We start from the raw sequence: 18,764 nt of genomic DNA on the forward strand, positions 1-18,764 counted from the left end.
CGATTGATGTTTTCTTTCGGGCTCATATGAATAAATCCACGATTCATCACCAGAGACGATATTGTAGACAGCATTTGAACTGCCTCCATTGAACCGTTGCAGAGAAGATCGACACCAATTAACACGAGCCGACTTTTGTTCCTCGGTCAAACGGTGGGGCACCCAGCGCGAAACTAACTTCTTGACACCCAGTTCTTCATGTAAAATGGTTTGAATGGCTGTCATACCAATGCTGAGAGAAGCCCGAATCTGCTCGTATGTCACATGTCTATCTTCTTTTATTAACTGGCGTACAGCATCGATGTTATCTTGTGTTACCGCTGTTTTTGGCCGACCAGTAGAAGGGACTGTGGTAAGAGAGGAACGTCCACGGCGAAACTCAGAATACCAACGATATATAGTCGTTTTACTTGGTGCTTCAAGTTTATAAATAGAAACAAGCTCGGCGAGACATTGTTCTTGAGATAAACCTCGACGAAAGTTGTGAAAAATTATTGCACGGAAATGTTCCCGCGTAAGCTCCATTTTTTACACCGACTTGTCAAATTCAAATGGTCAATACTCTTTTATTTTTGACTTTTTTTAAAATTCGAAAATGGAATTATGTTTGAAAAAACACTACATTTGATACACCAAAAAGGTTTCACTCTAATTTATTCCTAAGTATTCTATTCCCGATCTTTTCGGTGTAGCCCTCGACAAAATTCCACACAACTACCATTACCGCCGTTTCTAGTTTGTCCAAATTCGAAAATATTCCCGCCGCTTCTTGTCGCGTTACAGGCTTTTTAGCAATATCATCTTTGATTGATTTCAAAGTCTGAATAACTGCGTGCCAAGAATCTCTTAAACGATTACATATTTCTTTTCTGGCTGACCAACGTCTCAAATTCACTTTATTCAGGGTTTCGCCTTTCCCGATTTTCACTCATTAATTTAAGCCAGTGTTGTGTAGAGTTTACAAAAATACGTAAATTTCCTGTAGCAGTATGAAAATCGCCAAGCTTCTGAGCATGATTCAGCAGCCGCAGTTGCAGTTATACTTATTATATTACAGTGCGTTTATTTAATTTGTTCTTCTATATTTGCCGCCCCTCTAAATCTGCCGCTCTAGGCACTGGCCTACTTGGTTTATTGGTAAATCCGCTACTGTAAGAAATATACGCATCGCAATTTCGATATAAGGAAATGCCTCTTTTAATAATTTTTTGTTCTATTCTGTTCCATTACTTCGCCGCCCCAGAGCCTGTCTATAGCAGTCAGTGTAGAGTACCTACCGACCTACATAGGTATAAGAACATTGTGGTGATAGATTTGCATAGACAATGATAATTATCTTCTGAACAAAAAAAAAAGATTTTTCTGGGAGACGACGACAGAGTGAGGTAAAAAAAATTTTTTGAGTCGGAAAAAAATTAGACTATTCCACCGGTTCAGAAAAGAACAAAGGCCGGCTTTCATACTTTAAATCAAATTTCTTAAGACATGAAATCAACATGTGAAAAGATGGCTCAGGGCCGTTCTAGACTTACCTACGTCCTAAAATATTGTTCTGTACTTTTTTAATCCTCCAACCTAAAGTCCAAGGGCGGCCTGCCGGTCGCCCCTGGGCCGCCCCTCGCCGCCTGCCGCCCCGGGCTGTAGCCCTTTTAGCCCTAGGGTAAATACGCCCCTGATAAAAGCGTGTCTCGTTAAGACAGCCGTAAGCCGTTATTTGTATAGAAGATCTAGACAATCTAAACCACTGTTGTTCTTTGAAAAAATCAAAATAAGTTGCCCAAATTAAAAAGTTACATTTAAGTACTTAGGTACCGACTTACCTAACATACCAAAATATATTCAGGTACCTAAGTAGTTAAATATGTGAGATTAACGTATTTTACAATCATGAACCGACCATGTCTTGGTGTATTGGTGATGATGACCTGGCTACAGGCAGCTTCTAGTACCTACATATCAGAGGTCTATCACGTAACTTTAAAATAACATTTAGAACTCCCTAAAAGTTTACTTAGTCGATCTGGGTTGGCTACCGCCAGCACAGGTTTGTAGTACTCAGGACAATTACTGCATACTGCTAGTACCGCTACCACAGTAGGTACCACTGGTGATTAGCGTCATGGTCAAGTCACGATGCGTCGTTGTGTTCTTTGCCTCACGTGCTGGATCTGTCGACACGACCCTGCGTTCTATAGGGTGGACGCTTACTTGAGCTGGAAAAATAACAAACGAAAGCTAAGATGAAGTCACATGAAGTGCTCTCGTATTCTACTATCCTGTGATCTGCCAAAGTGTATTTAAGTTAAAGTTTACACAAGTCGAATCGAAATATCTACTCACCGCTACATTTAGTAACTACCATAATTTCAGGCGCTACCGCCTCCGGGACAAAGATTAGGAAAACCTATGGTTACCGACGTTTTCCATCCCGCTGGAACGACCTTACCCACTTGTTCCTGAGGTGAAGTTTTTTTATATATATGAAGCTATTCACACTTATCGGAAACCGATTTTGTTCATCGGATAAAAAATCGGTCGTACCCGAGCCGACTATTAAACGGGATATCATAAATTGCTCAGGTAGCCTATAGTGGCTGGGTGAGGAAGGCCGAGGACAATGTTGTGGGTTCCTTAGGAGAGACCTATGTCCAGATTGCCCTAGTTATTTAGTAGTATTACAGGTGGGCTGATGATAATGAAATCAGCTTGGCAAATTATGGAGTATTACATGAAACTCGTCGGGAGGACGACAAAGGCGGTCACAGAATGGTGGCCTAGAGACGGACGAAGAGCGGTTGGCAGACCACCTGCTAGATGGTCCGATGACATCTGCAAGGGTGCAGGGAAGCAGTGGACCAGAGCGGCACAGGACCGGAAGAATTGGCGTACAAATAAGGAGGCCTATACCCAACAGTGGGCGATAGAAGGCTGATGATGATGATGATGATGATGATGATGATGATGATGATGATGATGATGATGATGATGATGATTATGATGATGATGATGATGATGATGATGATGATGATGATGATGACATGAAATTTATATTATAATATCCCTTTTCACCTAGAATTATAGGTAGGTACTTATATTGTTTTGCGAAAATAAAACGACTGATTTCGTCAAAAAACGATAAGTCACACCAATTTTTATTATTGTACTCTTTACGTGCGTTTGTATCAATATACAAATATATATATTAACTTGCATAAAATTCAAAGCATTGGTGATAAAAATGTACTTATAAAGTCCAAATAACATTTCAGTCAAATGCAATATAGTGATTAAATATCATACACATCTACGATAATAATAAAGTATAACATACAATAGCACCCTACCTTAACCATTAGGCCGACCGCGCACTATGCAGCCCAGGCAGCCCACAACACATAATTTGTGAAACATGTTTTACTGGCTGTCGAGCCACGGCTGCCTAGTGCGCGGGGGCCCTTAAAACGAATGTGAAATTACAAGTTAGCGTGATACTTCTTGTAGGGCGCGAGTCCGGCGGCGAGCGCGGCGCCGAGCTCGGGGTGCACCTGCGAGAACATGGCCACGGCGCGCTGCTGCAGGAAGCCGGCCGCGTCCTTCAGGTGGTCCACCAGGTTCTCTGCGAGCCGGGTCCGCGCCGCCGCGTCCAGCGTGCGAGTGTAGAACAGCGTGGCCTGCGCGAAGTTGTCCTCCGTCTGGCCGCTGTCGTAGCGGTCCACGTCCCCGGACACGCTAGCACGCGGCTGCAGGCGCGCCGCCCGCGGACACTCCTGCGGCCCCGAGAACGAGTTGGGGAAGTAGTTGGGGCAGCCCTCCTGGTTGTCGGTGATGTTCTGCGGCCCGTCGCGCTGGTAGTGGCTCACGCGCGCGCGGTACGGGCAGTTCACCGGGATCTGCAGGAAGTTGGCGCCGAGGCGGTGCCGGTGCGTGTCGCTGTACGAGAACAGCCGCCCCTGCAGCATCTTGTCGGGCGAGGGCTCGATGCCCGGCACCAGGTTGGCGGGGCTGAACGCGATCTGCTCCACCTCCGCGAAGTAGTTGCGAGGGTTGCGGTCCAGCACCAGCCGCCCCACCGGGATCAGCGGGTAGTCCTGGTGCGACCACACTTTGGTGAGGTCGAACGGGTTGAACTTGCAGCTCTCAGCCTCGGCCATGGTCATGACCTGCAGGTAGAAGGTCCAGGAGGGGAACTCGCCGCGCGCGATGGCGTTGTACAGGTCCCGGATGGAGTAGTCGGGGTCGGAGGCCGACAGCTCGGCGGCGCGCGCGGCCGGCAGGTTGCGGATGCCCTGGTCCGTCTTGTAGTGGAACTTGGCCCAGTACGCCACGCCCTGCGCGTTCACCAGCTTGAAGGTGTGCGAGCCGTAGCCGTTCATGTGCCGGTAGCCGTCGGGCAGGCCGCGGTCCGCGAACAGGAATAGCACCTGGTGCACGGACTCGGGCCGCAGCGTCAGGAAGTCCCAGAACATGTCAGGGTCTTTCAGATGCGTGGCGGGGTTGCGCTTCTGCGTGTGGATGAAGCTGGGGAACAGCGTGGGGTCGCGGATGAAGAAGATGGGCGTGTTGTTGCCGACGATGTCCCAGTTGCCGTCCTCGGTGTAGAACTTGACCGCGAAGCCGCGCGGGTCGCGCACGGTGTCGGCGGACCCGCTCTCGCCGCCCACGGTGGAGAAGCGGACGGCGATGGGGGTGCGCTTGCCCACGGTGTCGAACACCTTGGCGGCGCAGTACTTGCTGACGTCATGCGTCACCTCGAAGTAGCCGAAGGCGCCGGCGCCCTTGGCGTGCACCACGCGCTCGGGGATGCGCTCGCGGTCGAAGGCCGACATCTCGTCCAGGAAGTTCACATCCTGCAGCAGCGACGGGCCGTTCTTGCCCACGGTCTGGATGGCGGTCTTGATGCCCACCGGAGCCCCAGTCTTCGTCGTGATCACTCCCGGGGAGCCCTGCAATTCAAACAGAATATTGATTTGAGATATAGGAGGAAAAGCAGTTCACATTTCGAGTTCTTAGTTTCAATTAGACAAAATATATGAGTGCTATAACAAAATATATAAGGACGGAAAATTATCTCGGTTTCCGTGTAACGTTAGCTGGAGATGGTACTCGTATTTACGCAGTTGTATTCTAATTGCTACTGGCAAGAATAATATGGGTAGAAGCTAGATAGAAATACATAATTAACATCAATCTTCACATCCACATATTTGTCACTCTGATCATAAAATAATACGTCTCTTTATAATTATTTTAAATATCGTTATACCTATATAGATACGTGAGTATAATTACCAATGTAATATAGGTATAATACACGTAAGTAAATTTTGCAAATATGTATTAGGTGTACCTACCTAATACGGATGTATCCAACAATAAACTTTACGGATACTTACAATAGGGAATATGCAAGAAGTTCAAATAAAGGTCAAATATTATTTATAATAAACTTTGTTATTTCATAACTACGAATCCATCAATATTTTTGATTATAATTTATATTTGAGCAAGTAAATGAAGTTGAAAAGTACAAAAAAACTTCGGTAAATTCTAACTTCAGAGAAACGTCACCCATTTTCTTGGGGCGGATGTGACGTCAAAATCCTTTATATATCAATCTCAGAATAATAACTTCTTTGCGTTTACGGCGGAAGTTAAATAAATGTAAAGTGTAAACAAAGAAATGTTAATGTCACCGAGTGTTTGTGATGCTCGTTGTGATCAGATACGATGGATCACATAAAAATTCTTCCAATAGATCCTAGCCTCCTATAACCTCTCCACTTCTTGTTTGATATGCTTGTTTGTTTGCAAAGTTTAGGACTTTTTATATTTTTTGTTGGTAGTGTATGGGCTGCCACTAGTTGTTCTTTTGTAATGAGGCGTAAACAGCCATTCGCTAGTCAACGAGCCACTCAAATATGCTCCATATTGCAACACAATAAAATTAAATTTGTATTGTAAGTATTATGACATGAGCATGACACAAGTTGCTCTTTCTACTTTTAGGTTATAATGGCAGTCGTTAGTATATTTCAAAAGTTGATATTTTTTTCTAAATTAAGTTATGGAAGAATTCTCGTAATCAGAAGAACTGGACACATTAAATTTATTACGCAGTATGAACGAGTAAACTGCGCCAGGCCAGCTGCGGAAAAGTTTTTATTATAAATAAAAGATAATATGTATGTTATACGTTATTATTTTTGTAGAATTAAATTCGGGGATAATCATGTAGCATGTGAAAGAAAACATCGTGAGGAAACCTCAATATTTAGATTAAGCATATTTAGATATGTGAACCCACCAATCCGCAGTGGACCAGCGTGGTGGGAAATGGTCCAAGCTTAGGAAGGGGGTTCAGACCTTTGAGATATGCACAATGGTTCCATTCAAGAGAGCCAGGTGCAGGTTCTTACACCCCCACAGGTAATAGAATAGAATGACCCACTAACCCTAGCCTCTCTTACTGAGAACCAAAGTTACAGTAAGTACTTACATACAATACAAATATTACTTTATATTCATATTGCCATGATAGCGTAATATTGTGTACAAAGGTCCTCTGGTTTGCGCGCTCCCATTTCAAAACAGCCACTGGTCACACTTTATTACCATTACAAAACAGCCACTGATCACACTTTATACACTTCCTTTTTCGTTTGTTACCATGACAACATTGGTTTGTTGAAAATACAAAAGTACTCTGTGATTACTTGATTAGGTAAAAAATCTATGCCGACTGACGGGAATCATTATTCTGAGCCGTAAAATTAAAAGATTATGACGTCACACCAGCCCGCCATCTTGACGGGAATTTCAAAGTGGTCGTGATGGTTTTAATTTTTTAACTTTCTTTAAAATACCTTAAATTACTTATTTTGGCGTTGAATTTTTTTTTACTATAATAAAGTGATGTAAAACTATCCAATAAAAGTATTTAAAAAATTTATGCATATTCCCTATTGAATTTTAGTTAAGTATGGTGAGTTTTCTGAACAAATGAGGAGGCCTATACCCAAAATGTGGGCAATAGAAGGCTGATGATGATGAGTTTTCTGAATATATCTCTTGGCTTTATATTTCATACACATAATAATGAATGTAATGTGTATGAATATTATATCCATAATGGCCTACGCAGACCGCATCATTTTAAAACATACCATAGGCTTTATACGCACTGTCAATTCAAACCATGTTGTGAATTTAATTGATTATAATACAATTTCAAAAAACAATCGTCTATATGAAGTACACATACAAAAGTATAATCATGTCTTTTTTCTATCACGATTTATAAACGATAAACTGGAAAGTTAAATTGGTCTTCATTTATTGGATAGTGCATTATGTTATGAAGGTCACCCACAGATCAATATTAGCAGGGACAAACACATTATAAGCTGTGTTTGTACTACCCAATACCTACACACAGGACATGTACATTATAATGCAAGTCAATACGTCCAGGTGAAAAAAACATCGAGAGTACACCTGCACATTATGATTATGCTTTTATAGATTGTGTAAACTAAGTGCATTGAACTCATCCCAAAACGGCGATATTATGACTCGCGACCTAACGTGAGTGCAAATGTACAGCGAAAAGCAAGTGGAACGCTAGCGAGTCACTTCTAAGGCCTGGGTCTCCTATTTACGCCGTAGTTCGCGTCCAGCGTCACGCCGTAGGCCGCGTCACGATGCTCACTATAGAAATGTACTGATGCGGTCTCCCTCACACGCCGACGTTGGCGCGTAGATGTAGTGAGCATCGTGACGCGGCCAACGGCGAGACGCTGGACGCGATCTACGGCGCGTAATAGGAGACCCGGGCTTGAGCAATACAGTCGTGAGCATATTGATGGATGAAGTCCAGTACCAGTACACACTACTCGTACGGTAGGTTCATTACATAATGTCATTAAACTCGTTTGTAAATGAGTGTAAATATGTAAGTGGAGCACTCCAAGCCACCGATATCGATAGTGTTGTTTGTTGATCCAATCTTTATACAATGTATAATTCCTACTATAACTGGTGCTAACATTTCGATACTACCTACTTCATTTAGCATAATTATTATAATACATAGAAGTGGTAACCTCTGTTTGTCAAGACTCCTTATTGTTTTAAATGTAGGAAGGTACCACATACTAAGCATGACTTGCAACTTGCAACTTTACGAAGACAGATATATGTAATATGTACTAATTGTTTATTTTTTGGTTAAAGGTGCCAATCGACTACAAGAGGTAGCAGCAGAGGAAGAGGACGTGTTGAGTACTTATTTTAATAGAATAGAATAGAATAGAAATCATTTATTTGACACACAGCAAAAAAAATGAAAAAACAAAAATACAGTAAATTTCAAACACAGCTAAGTACTTATACATATATAAAAAACTTAAGTAATAATTAAATCAAACAAAAAAAATATATGTACCAGTACAAAACATTGGACAATATGCTGCGTGTCAAAAAGGCACATCCACTCAGCTATTGCTGCGCCTTAGAGGAACTCGAAGGACACAGCACTGGTGTTTCAGTGGATGCCCAGCGTGACGCACGAAACAAATACAAATAATATTGACAAAAAAACAGTTATTGCGCGAGCGACGGCGCAGCGTGATCACGTGTACTCCTGAAAACGGGATTTTGGCAGCCATGTGTATAAAAAATGTTTTCACTTGACATGACTAATAAGTTAGTACACTTTATAGCCCCATCCACACGCTTGGCAAACAATGGCAAACAGCCAACAGCAAACACGGACGTGTGGATGGGTGTTTGTCGTTGTTTGCCTGTTTGTGTTGTGTTGGGTAGTGTTCGGCATCGGTGTCGGTTTTTCTTGCCAGATCAAAGGATGTTTGGCAAACAGTTTGCTACGTATCCACACGTCTGGCAGCGGTCAGTATGCGCGCTAGCATTGCGGGAGGCGGAAGGATGGGGCTTATAACTCCAATGGATGACAAAGAGTTGTAGAACTTGAAAGTGAGTTCTACGTTCTACGTGAGTAAAATTTTGACATTGTGATTTTATTGCCATAACTTATAAATCTTATAATATGGAGACGAATGTTCTAATGTACTTCTTGTTTTAAAGTTATTCTTCAGTAGGTACCTATTCTATATTAACTTTTTGTACCATTACAGCATAATGAGGAAGATTCTGAGTCATTGCTGCATGTTCCGGACATAATAACATGAGTAATTATTTTATTGTATTGTGTATATGTGTACAGTAACGCAAGTACCTACTACCAGTAGATAGTACTTAAGAATTAAGGATGCTGTTTCGACATGCCTGATATTTTATTTGCCAGTTAAGAGTGCAAGTGAATCGCGCGAGACGCAATAGATTTTTTTGGTGTCTGATTGGTTAGGCATATCTATTTTTTATATGATAAACTGACCAATAAATGAAAAAAAAACATTACATTTTCATAGAATATAATTATTTCAGGGAAAATATTATTTATTTCTCTGTGAATGGTCTTATCACTCTTTTATCTGGCATTCTTGCTTGGTTAATAATTACGAAATATCAGTTTTTATCTTATCTAAACCATTAGAAGTAAGTTAGGTGTCAATATCATACAAAAATACAAATACAACCTTTGTGTGATTGCTAAAATGATAATTTAATTATTAGGTAGGTACTTCAATTTATTTATGTACCTACCACAGTCTTCACATATGGTTTTCATAAAAGTAGCAAGTCACATTTACATGAATATTATATGCCTACCTGTATTTAGCACTTCATTGTTTTGATCATATTACTGGAAAGGAACTCAACAAATAATTGGTATATTATTAAATACACTGAGGAGTGACCACTGACCACATGAATTTTGCAATAATCCTAACTATAATATTATAAATGCGAAAGTAACTGTGTCTGTCTGTTACTCTTTCACGCCAAAACTACTGAACGGATTTGGGTGAAATTTGGTATAGATATGGTCTAGACCTAGAGTCTAGACCCTGAGAAAGAACATAGGCTACTTTTTATCCCGGAAATCCCACGGGAAAACTTTATAAGGCGAAGCAAAGCTCGCGGGAACAGCTAGTGTTGTATAAAATAAATAATCTCACTTGCACCTCAATCACAAGGGTCACTTGGAAGGTCAATCCCAAATTAATTCGCAGTGCAAAATAATTACATTACACTTGATAATTATAGAATATAAACAAAACACAAGATATCAACTTGTGGGAAGACAATAAAAATATGAACTTTGTAACATGCATTGAAATGCTACGAGTTCAAAGGTTGTGTTAAAGCTACGCTACAACTAAGTACAGTAAATACTACACTGTAATTAATAAAATGTGCATTGTGAGTATAGTGATATTGAAGGCAAAATAGAGGGAAAACGTAGTAGAGGAAGACCAAGTAAAGAAGTGGTTGTACCAAGTGATGAAAGAACTGGCTTGAGACAGACTGTGGTATTGGGCACTCTACTGACTAGAGCTCCCAGGATAAGTAGAGGAATTTCTATATATTGAATCCAAGAAGAAACATTATATAAAATGCCATGCCATGCCATTCTCTTATACTTTGATCTTATTTATTTCATACTATAAAGAAGAATGATTCAATAAATAATTTCCCTGCTCAATAGTACAAGGCTTTATTATAGTGTTAGTGTGAAAATTATTACCTTATAAATATACACCTGTAATGTAATGTATACCTATAAGTATATAGTTTTATTTATGTACATCTATGTAGCTATGGAAAACTTATACAGTGACCATGACCAGAAATGGTACATAATTATAATTTCTATAGCTTTAATTGCAATGCAGTTGTTTTAAGTATCTATTCAATGCATGCCATGAAAAAGTGGTCAGACAAGTGCTGAAGCGAGTTATCACTGAACATGTTCCAACTATCATATGTGGTAATGATAATTCTAGAAACTATTGACAATATTATCATTTTGCTGAGTAATACTATCCAGGCTAGTAAAGAGTATTGACATAGTACCTAAGTATAACTGATAAAAGAATAAATATACTATATACTAATACTATGATACATAATATACACTAAATAAATAAAGAGACACAGAGTGAACTGAAGAGAGACTCAAGAGCAATTACTGTAATCAACTAATGATGGTGTAATATTTATAGAGGTCAGAAAGTATCAGAGAGTCTAAAACTTAGGTTATAAATTACAAAACTGTTGATATTAGAATTAAATATGGTGCTCACCGCCACAGATTTCTTGTAGTTGACCAGTTGGTCGCTGGCCGGATCCCTGGCAGCCATCGTATCAGAAGCACAGGAACTTATTCGTTTTAAAACCCGAGCGACACACTCTTTGCGACCACCAGTCACAAATAACAATGTCGGCGGCTCGGACCTCCCTTTATAGACTTTGCGCGATAAACAACTATCGCGCAAAACGAGTCGAGAGCCGGCGCTCCAGCCGCGGCCAGTGAACAAGTTCACACTGTTTGAGAAGCCCGCCTTTACACAAACAAACATTCGCGTTTACGCACTCTGATCTCACATTCTTTGAGTGCAACTCTGTATTCGCTAATGTGCTCTGTATGATAATAATACTTTACTTTGCTAATTTTTTTATTTTATTGTAAAGTGTTGTAAAGTTTATCTTGTTTTGGTAGTATTTTTCACGTAAATTAGCTTTTTGACGTACAAGTACAAAAATCAACAAAAATCTAAGACAAAGAGGGTGATATCTATGACGTCACAGACTAGAAAAGTGATGACGTGACAGAGGTAGCGTGCGTCGTAAACTCGTAATAATTATTCTGAGGAACCAACGGACGGAAATCGTATGAAAGATCAAAACATTTATTTATTTGTATTTCCATTAAAAACAATGATTACGATCTACAGAGAGTCTTCAGGCAGGCAAAAAAAAAAGAGCAGAAAATTTAAATTTCCTATGTTCCTTTTTTACAGAAAAATATAGTTAGTAGGTTCATTGTTACCCAAGGGGTGAAAGCCGCTTATTTAGTCCCCGAAGTGGGGTTCAGCCCGAGGGACTTATAAGGAGTTCAAAACAAAAACAAAAAAACGGAAATTTTGCAGGTTTTGTAGGTAAGTACCTACCTATTGTAATCGCATAATTGACACTTCGGATTAGTTAAGTAAAACCGGCCAAGTGCGAGCAGTAGCAGCAAATAGTTAAATCAACCTATCCCAAAAACTATAAGAGATACTTTGATCAAACCAAAAATCGTTGAAAGAGTTAATTAGCATGCATCACCTCTATTTTTTTTAGAATTTTATACCCCGTAGTTATAAAAATAGAGGGGGGGGGACATACTTTTTACGACTTTGAGAGCTGATATCTCAAAAACCGTTCACTTTAAGAAAAATGTTTTTTAGAAAACTTTATATCATTTTAAAAGACCTTTCCATTGATACCCCACACGGGTATGTACATCGAAAAAAAAAATTTCATCCCTCAGTTACATGTATGGGGGGCCCCACCCCCAATTCTTTTTTTTACTATTTAGTGTCATATTTTTGTAGCGGTTCATACAACACATATTCCCATCAAATTTCATCACTGTAGTACTTATAGTTTCCGAGTAAATCGGCTGTGACAGACGGACAGACGGACAGACGGACAGACGGACATGACGAAACTATAAGGGTTCCGTTTTTGCCATTTTGGCTACGGAACCCTAAAAACTAATTTTTAGGGTTCCGCACGTCTACTAGGAACCATTATATAAATGGTTACACACAAGGTACTTATTTGACATAACCGGTGGTCGGTAATCAAACCAGCTCAATGCACTCAGAAAAAAAGAGCGTGTCGGACACGCACAGGAAAGGGTTCCGTAGCGATAAGAAAAAAAAAACATACCTAGGTAGTTACACAATTATTTATTTGACTCAGGTACATTGTATACCTATACCTAGGTACCTAGACCTAGTTACCTACGTCACCTACGTGTCCAATTCGATTATATAACATAAAAACTAGGTCTAGGTTAATCACGCGACTAATTACCTAGGTAGGTATTAGGTTTATCCACCTGGTGCACAGTTAAAAACGGATTTAATTAATTATCATCGATTTAAGTATAGAAAACGTATTAATTCTTAATTAGCATTATTGGGTAAAATCGGGATAGGTACCTACAAATAGGTATACACTTAATTATATTATGTCAGAATATTATGTCCATCGCATCGCAGTCGACAATGACGTGGTTAGAGGTAGGTATGACACGTATGACATGTGAAAGGTCAGTAGGGCAGACTAGTCTGTATGTGTGTGTGTACCTAGACTTGACTAGATTGGCTAGGTGTGTCGATCAATACCTAGGTAGGTAAAAATCGAATTCAAAAAATATGAATAAGTACCTAGATAGGTTACCTATGCCATCCGTATCCCGATTCCTGATGTAGGCACTAACCAGGTGTTAATTAGGTAAGTAAGTTGTAAGTACCTTACTTAATAGTTATTCTTTAAGCTCACAATTTCCTGCAAATCGCTAGATTATAGGTAAGGTACCTACCTGCGCCAAAGATGGCCCTATTCCTAATATCTAATACTACCTTCAAAATTTCATACTTCTAAAATATATTTTGTACTTAAATTTGTTCGGTTAGTGCTATTATACAAAACTGCAACCTCACATCAATATCTTTTAAGTGGTTGACAGTTCGCCACTCACGTCGCAAATTGCCTACGATTTACAATATCATGTTTACAAACTTTTTAATACCTAGTTATTTCTTTAAAAAACCAACTGTTTCCGTTTTTTTATACGGTAACAAACAGACTTTCTTAGGTTCAAGGGCATTCCAAAAAAGCTAAGTATTGTTCGTATTCTCTGTTGAATTTCATTTAATTTAAGTAGTTCTCATCGCTGTGAAAAGTTCCTATGAAGGCCCACCACACGCGTTGCCAAGATGGCCCGGGCCTTATAGGACTATACAATTATCATAGTTTCTTAGGCGCACGTACCTTACAACAAAATACCTACTACTCGTATAAGGCCGTGTACGCACCGCGAATATTTTTCCGCGCGTTAGTTCGCCTGTTGATTTTTTTCCGCAAGTGCGGATACTCCTAATTTCCTATAGTATTCGATGGAAATATATTCGCGGTGCGGACACGGCCTAAAGACCTTTTTGTTTGCTGTCAATATTTATGAATTTTTTTAGCTACTTAACTAATACTGAAATACTGAAATACTGAAATACTCATTTATTCATAAATCGATAATTTATAAGTCAAAGGAAAAATATATGGTACTTATATGAGTACGTATTACAAAAAATGTCACAGTAAAAAAGCATCATTCACATTATATTTCAATGTCAAATTAATAAATTCATACTATCAATGTCAAATAAATTAAATTAATACAGTATTATTGATAGATGTCAAGTTAATTACAATTAATACAATTTATCGCCATAATAATAATAAATATAATAAATCAATATAGGTACAATATTTGTACGAAAATATATCAAATCAAGGAATGGCTTTCACAGTCTGAAAGTATTCGTTAGTTGTATAGCATGCCATACCAACCAGTAGCTTTTTCAACTTAGAAATGAATATGGACTCACTAGGCACACTTTTTATTTCGTCAGGGAGAGAGTTGTACACCTTGGGAACAAGAGTTTTAACTATTTATTGATTTTCTACTTTAAATGTGTTAGCTTTCCCATAACTAAGTTCTTGTATAAGTAAGTTTTGTCGTTGTTGTATGGTTTTATTCCATGGTCTTACCATCCCGAATTTTTTACAAATAAGTAGTATAAATACCTACCTACTTGTATCTCAAATAGGAAATATCACAGCACAGGGATAGGGACCAAGGCCATTAAAGTATATTTAGTATAAGTACCTTGCCTCAAATCTTGATTAAATCAAAGGCTTAACTATCTTGTCGACGTCACATTTCTGCAATCAATAATGAATGTGTAGCCTTTTAGTTAATTTAATGTGGCACGTTCCAATTAATAACAAATCAGCGAATCATTTGCTGACATAGGTAGGTACATTTACAAACACTGTTCAAGCATCATACCGCGTCCAATTCTGCTATCCAGCTTACGTGGAACTTAGGCGCGTATGTTAAATGCTATGCCATCCCCATCAAATATTGGTATTAATTGTATACATTGGTGATGGTGACTGGCTGTACTTATCTCAAAAGTGGTTTGAAATAAAACTTTCATTTTAATATAGGAATTGTCCACCAACCCGCACTAGGCCAGCGTGGTGGACTAGGCCTAAAACCCTTCCTTCATTGGAAGGAGGCCCGTGCCCCAGCAGTGGGGACGTGATGGGTCGTGATGATAGTAATAGTCATTTTATGATAAAAATATTGATGCTGTCCTGCAAATAGTAGACCTACGCAAAATGCAACTATTTTCTGACTTCATTAAATTCACGAAAAAAAAATTGCGTCAGCGGCGTCATCAATGTCTACGCTTTGTCTACGATACATTATGGAGTAACAGGACCAACTAAAACATGATATTCTACCAATCGTAACAAAGGGTTGACATGATTTACTCTACCTGCTGAACTACAGTAAATATATCTACATTTACCAGAATCGGCCCGCTTTAAACAACGACAAATAACAGAATCCACTGTTAGTTAGGTATAATCTTAAAATCCGTGACTGATTCTGTGTGACGTGCTTAATGAGAGAATTATCTCGCATTCTCTCTGGTCGGAGCTGCAGCAGTTAGTCCGTCTCTCTCGCGACTCCACGATGGTGCCTCTGCTCCTGTGTTTACTTGTGCTGTGCGGTGTGGACGCCAGACCCAGCAGTTGCCAGCAGTACTGCGAAACTACGTGAGTACTTCACTACTTGTGCTATGTTCATACTGGGCCTACTAATACAACTACGACAGTATAAAAAGGGTTCTTGAAATAATAATGACTAAATGTAAGTACTTAGGTACTTATATTACTTGAATGGAATAGGTATGTTCTGCTCAGTTAATATAAATAACTAAAATGTGTTGGTGATAATTTTAAATTTCTTTGGTGGAATGCAGTTTGTTGGCGAAATATATTTTAATTTTATTTAGGTACTTACTTACTTAATATTATTAACTTTAATGGTGTTAAGTAAACATAAAATAAAAATCTAATACCTACATATAAACATCTAGTTATATCTGTATGAAAAACCACTCCATAAATTGTGTCTGTCCGTGCTTGGATAAATTACTGACTCTTGAACCCGTAAATTAAAATCTTTTACAAAATTTTATACCTCAGCATTTAGTTACCTACCTACCTTTTAAGAAAACTCATAGGTACCTATATATTTTACAGAAAATCAAAAAGCTGGCCACTACCGGGTTGTAAATGTAATGCGATGGACCGGACAAAGTCTATGCGCTTGCCACGAGAAGATCAGCTCGAGCCATCCAGCATCTACTACACGCCAGCGGAGCCAGAGCGGCCGCACCCCGCGCACCCCGCTGCTGCCCCCCTGCCCTTCTACATCATGAACCCGGGGAGGCGCGTCTACCACGGCCGCCTCAACGAGGTCGCCGTCAAACGAATCGTTAAACCAACACCGAAACATCACATTAAGTTCCTTAACAACGGTTCGATGAAATACAGTAACCCCATAATCTTAAAGAAAGACAATTATGACACGAATATTGCAGAAAATAATAGTTTAGAATGTCTAGATTTACACATTCTCGTACTCGCTCGTAAGGATAGCAGTAATAATGCTGCCAAGCTCGTTACAGAGGAAAGATTGAGAAAATATGAAGATATGTCCGATTCTGACATAATAATGGCTATTCAAACGAAGTGTAATCAACCAATAGAAACAGTTGGTGAAAATCTCCGTAATTTTGACAAAGTGAATCCAGAGGAATTAGATAATGTTTTTAATGGACCCGGTAATATGTTGTCCCTCAATAATGAAGATGTGGAAGCAGTTACTGATATTACATCCATTCAGAATAAAAATGAAACACAAACAGATATTTTGAGTGAACCTGCCTCCGCCCACTCTTTAGAAACGATATCTGAAATCACTAATATTCCGATAGAATATAAAACACAAACAGATTATGCAGAGTATAAAACTGTAACTGAAGAAATTGCTCACCATAATAATGTAAATAGCCATGAAAGTATATTCTCCACCCCATCACTTATAGAAGCTAATAATAACCAAAGTCAAAGTACTACTGAAATTCAGCCAGTTGAGAAAGTACAAACAAATCACAATATAGAAAATGAAGAATATAAATTAAATCGTACATTTTCAACTTTGAATTATAATGATGTTGTGACTGAAACTGCAAAACCGTTGGAAATGCTTTCTTTCACTAAACCTCCATCATCTGAATTTCAAGAAAGTGGCTTACATGATATTGCTACAGAGCCAGCTATGTACGATGAGAAAAAGGACCACCTCTTACCTGACGGTCCTGATCCTGATCCTGAAAGTATTATTGATGCAATAAACCAAACTACAGAAACCAATTCCAATCAACAACAGTATAACGTTACAGAAATAACTAGAAGAAGCGGAGCCAGGGAATTATTGAAAGAAAGCGATGTAAAGATACCTAAAATGATTTCAAAGGAATTAGTAAATGGTAGTTTCGTTAGTGATGTTCTCGGATATGAAGATTTGGCCAATGGAGATTTTGAAAGTGACACAAAAAATTCTCTTGAAGGTGATGAGTCTGAAGCAAGGAACATAAGTACTTTCCTGTCGAGAAGGTCTGAAGTTTTGCTACACGAAGATATAAATAATGATACAAAAGCGGATGTTATAGACGTTAAGTATAACGATTTAGGCAATGAAGATATGCAAGCAGATCTCGAGGGAGCTGCGTCTGAAGTGTCAGTAAATTTCGCTGCTCCGTCAGAAGCGCCGCGTCAGTCCGAGATCGTTGGTAAACTATACTTTATGTCCAGTGATCAGCTCATACCAGCACGCTTCGTACAGAACCCAGAAGGTGAAATAGTGTTAGGACTTGATGGGCCGGCCTTGTGTGACAAAATAATTTTAAATAACAAAAATAAATCTGTAATATTCTCAAAACTATGTTCATTTATAAATACGCCCAATTTCTGAAATACATCGATAAAAACCCATAAAATACTTGTTATTTTATTTCAATCATTGATATAAGTAGGTAATTATTATATTGATTTCAATAGGTTTCTTTAGGAATTCATTTATTTTTCTTCGTATAATATAGCGCAGACTTCAACGGGACCAAAGGTATACCTACTCATACTCAGTCGTACTGATAATATGTTGTACTTAACTAAACTTTCCGAATGAATAGTGCATAATGTTCATGATACAAAATACTGACCCATCCCATAACATAAACATAAAAATTTATTTCATAAAACGTTTTTTTTTTATATTATCTAACAGAATTCATTTTATGTCCTTTAAACAATAAAATTATACTTAGCTCTTTTCATAGTAGATTAACAAAAAAACATTTGTATCAAAAGTTTTACCCCATGGAATGGGATATAGGTACATTGTTTCCCAAGGGGTGAAAGTCACTTATTTAATCCCCGAGGAGGAGTTTGGCGCAGAATACTACAGGTACTGTATGCGTATTGCGTACCTATTATACCTATCAACAACAAAAAAACCTTAGTGCTTGGTTAAGGAGGCTTCTATTTGAGTGGATGAATATCAAACTTCCATATGTCCACCTACCCGAAAAATTAACTTTTTGATTTGGTCGTGTTCTCCGTTAAAATGTCAGTTTGCCTATGCCCTT

General features: G+C 39.0%; 2 protein-coding genes across 2 annotated transcripts; one reads left to right on the forward strand and one right to left on the reverse strand.

Annotated features, from left to right (window-relative positions):
• Nucleotides 1-3,120: 3,120 nt before the first annotated feature.
• On the reverse strand, nucleotides 3,121-11,615 carry LOC105382676 (catalase). The gene is made up of 2 exons (XM_011552599.3): nucleotides 11,226-11,615; nucleotides 3,121-4,943 (listed from the first exon to the last, which is right to left on the reverse strand). The coding sequence occupies exons 1-2, from the start codon at nucleotides 11,499-11,501 to the stop codon at nucleotides 3,474-3,476; spliced, it is 1,746 nt and encodes a 581-aa protein (XP_011550901.3). The 5' UTR covers nucleotides 11,502-11,615; the 3' UTR covers nucleotides 3,121-3,473.
• Nucleotides 11,616-15,724: 4,109 nt separating this feature from the next.
• Nucleotides 15,725-17,525, forward strand: LOC125491264. Its single transcript, XM_048632797.1, has 3 exons — nucleotides 15,725-15,825; nucleotides 16,315-17,215; nucleotides 17,520-17,525. The coding sequence occupies exons 1-3, from the start codon at nucleotides 15,743-15,745 to the stop codon at nucleotides 17,523-17,525; spliced, it is 990 nt and encodes a 329-aa protein (XP_048488754.1). The 5' UTR covers nucleotides 15,725-15,742.
• The last annotated feature ends 1,239 nt before the right edge of the window (nucleotides 17,526-18,764 follow it).

Source organism: Plutella xylostella, chromosome Z (genome assembly GCF_932276165.1).
Source record: "Plutella xylostella chromosome Z, ilPluXylo3.1, whole genome shotgun sequence".
NCBI classification, from domain to species: Eukaryota; Metazoa; Arthropoda; class Insecta; order Lepidoptera; family Plutellidae; genus Plutella; species Plutella xylostella.

Bases quoted from the DNA above. Each gene is read 5' to 3' on its own strand.
- LOC125491264 (XM_048632797.1), top strand. From the start codon at position 15,743: ATGGTGCCTCTGCTCCTGTGTTTACTTGTGCTGTGCGGTGTGGACGCC. The intron at 15,826-16,314 runs GTGAGTACTTCA...TATATTTTACAG, and splicing joins CAGCAGTACTGCGAAACTAC to AAAATCAAAAAGCTGGCCAC.
- LOC105382676 (XM_011552599.3), bottom strand. From the start codon at position 11,501: ATGTTTGTTTGTGTAAAGGCGGGCTTCTCAAACAGTGTGAACTTGTTC. The intron at 4,944-11,225 runs GTGAGCACCATA...TTTGAATTGCAG, and splicing joins ACTACAAGAAATCTGTGGCG to GGCTCCCCGGGAGTGATCAC.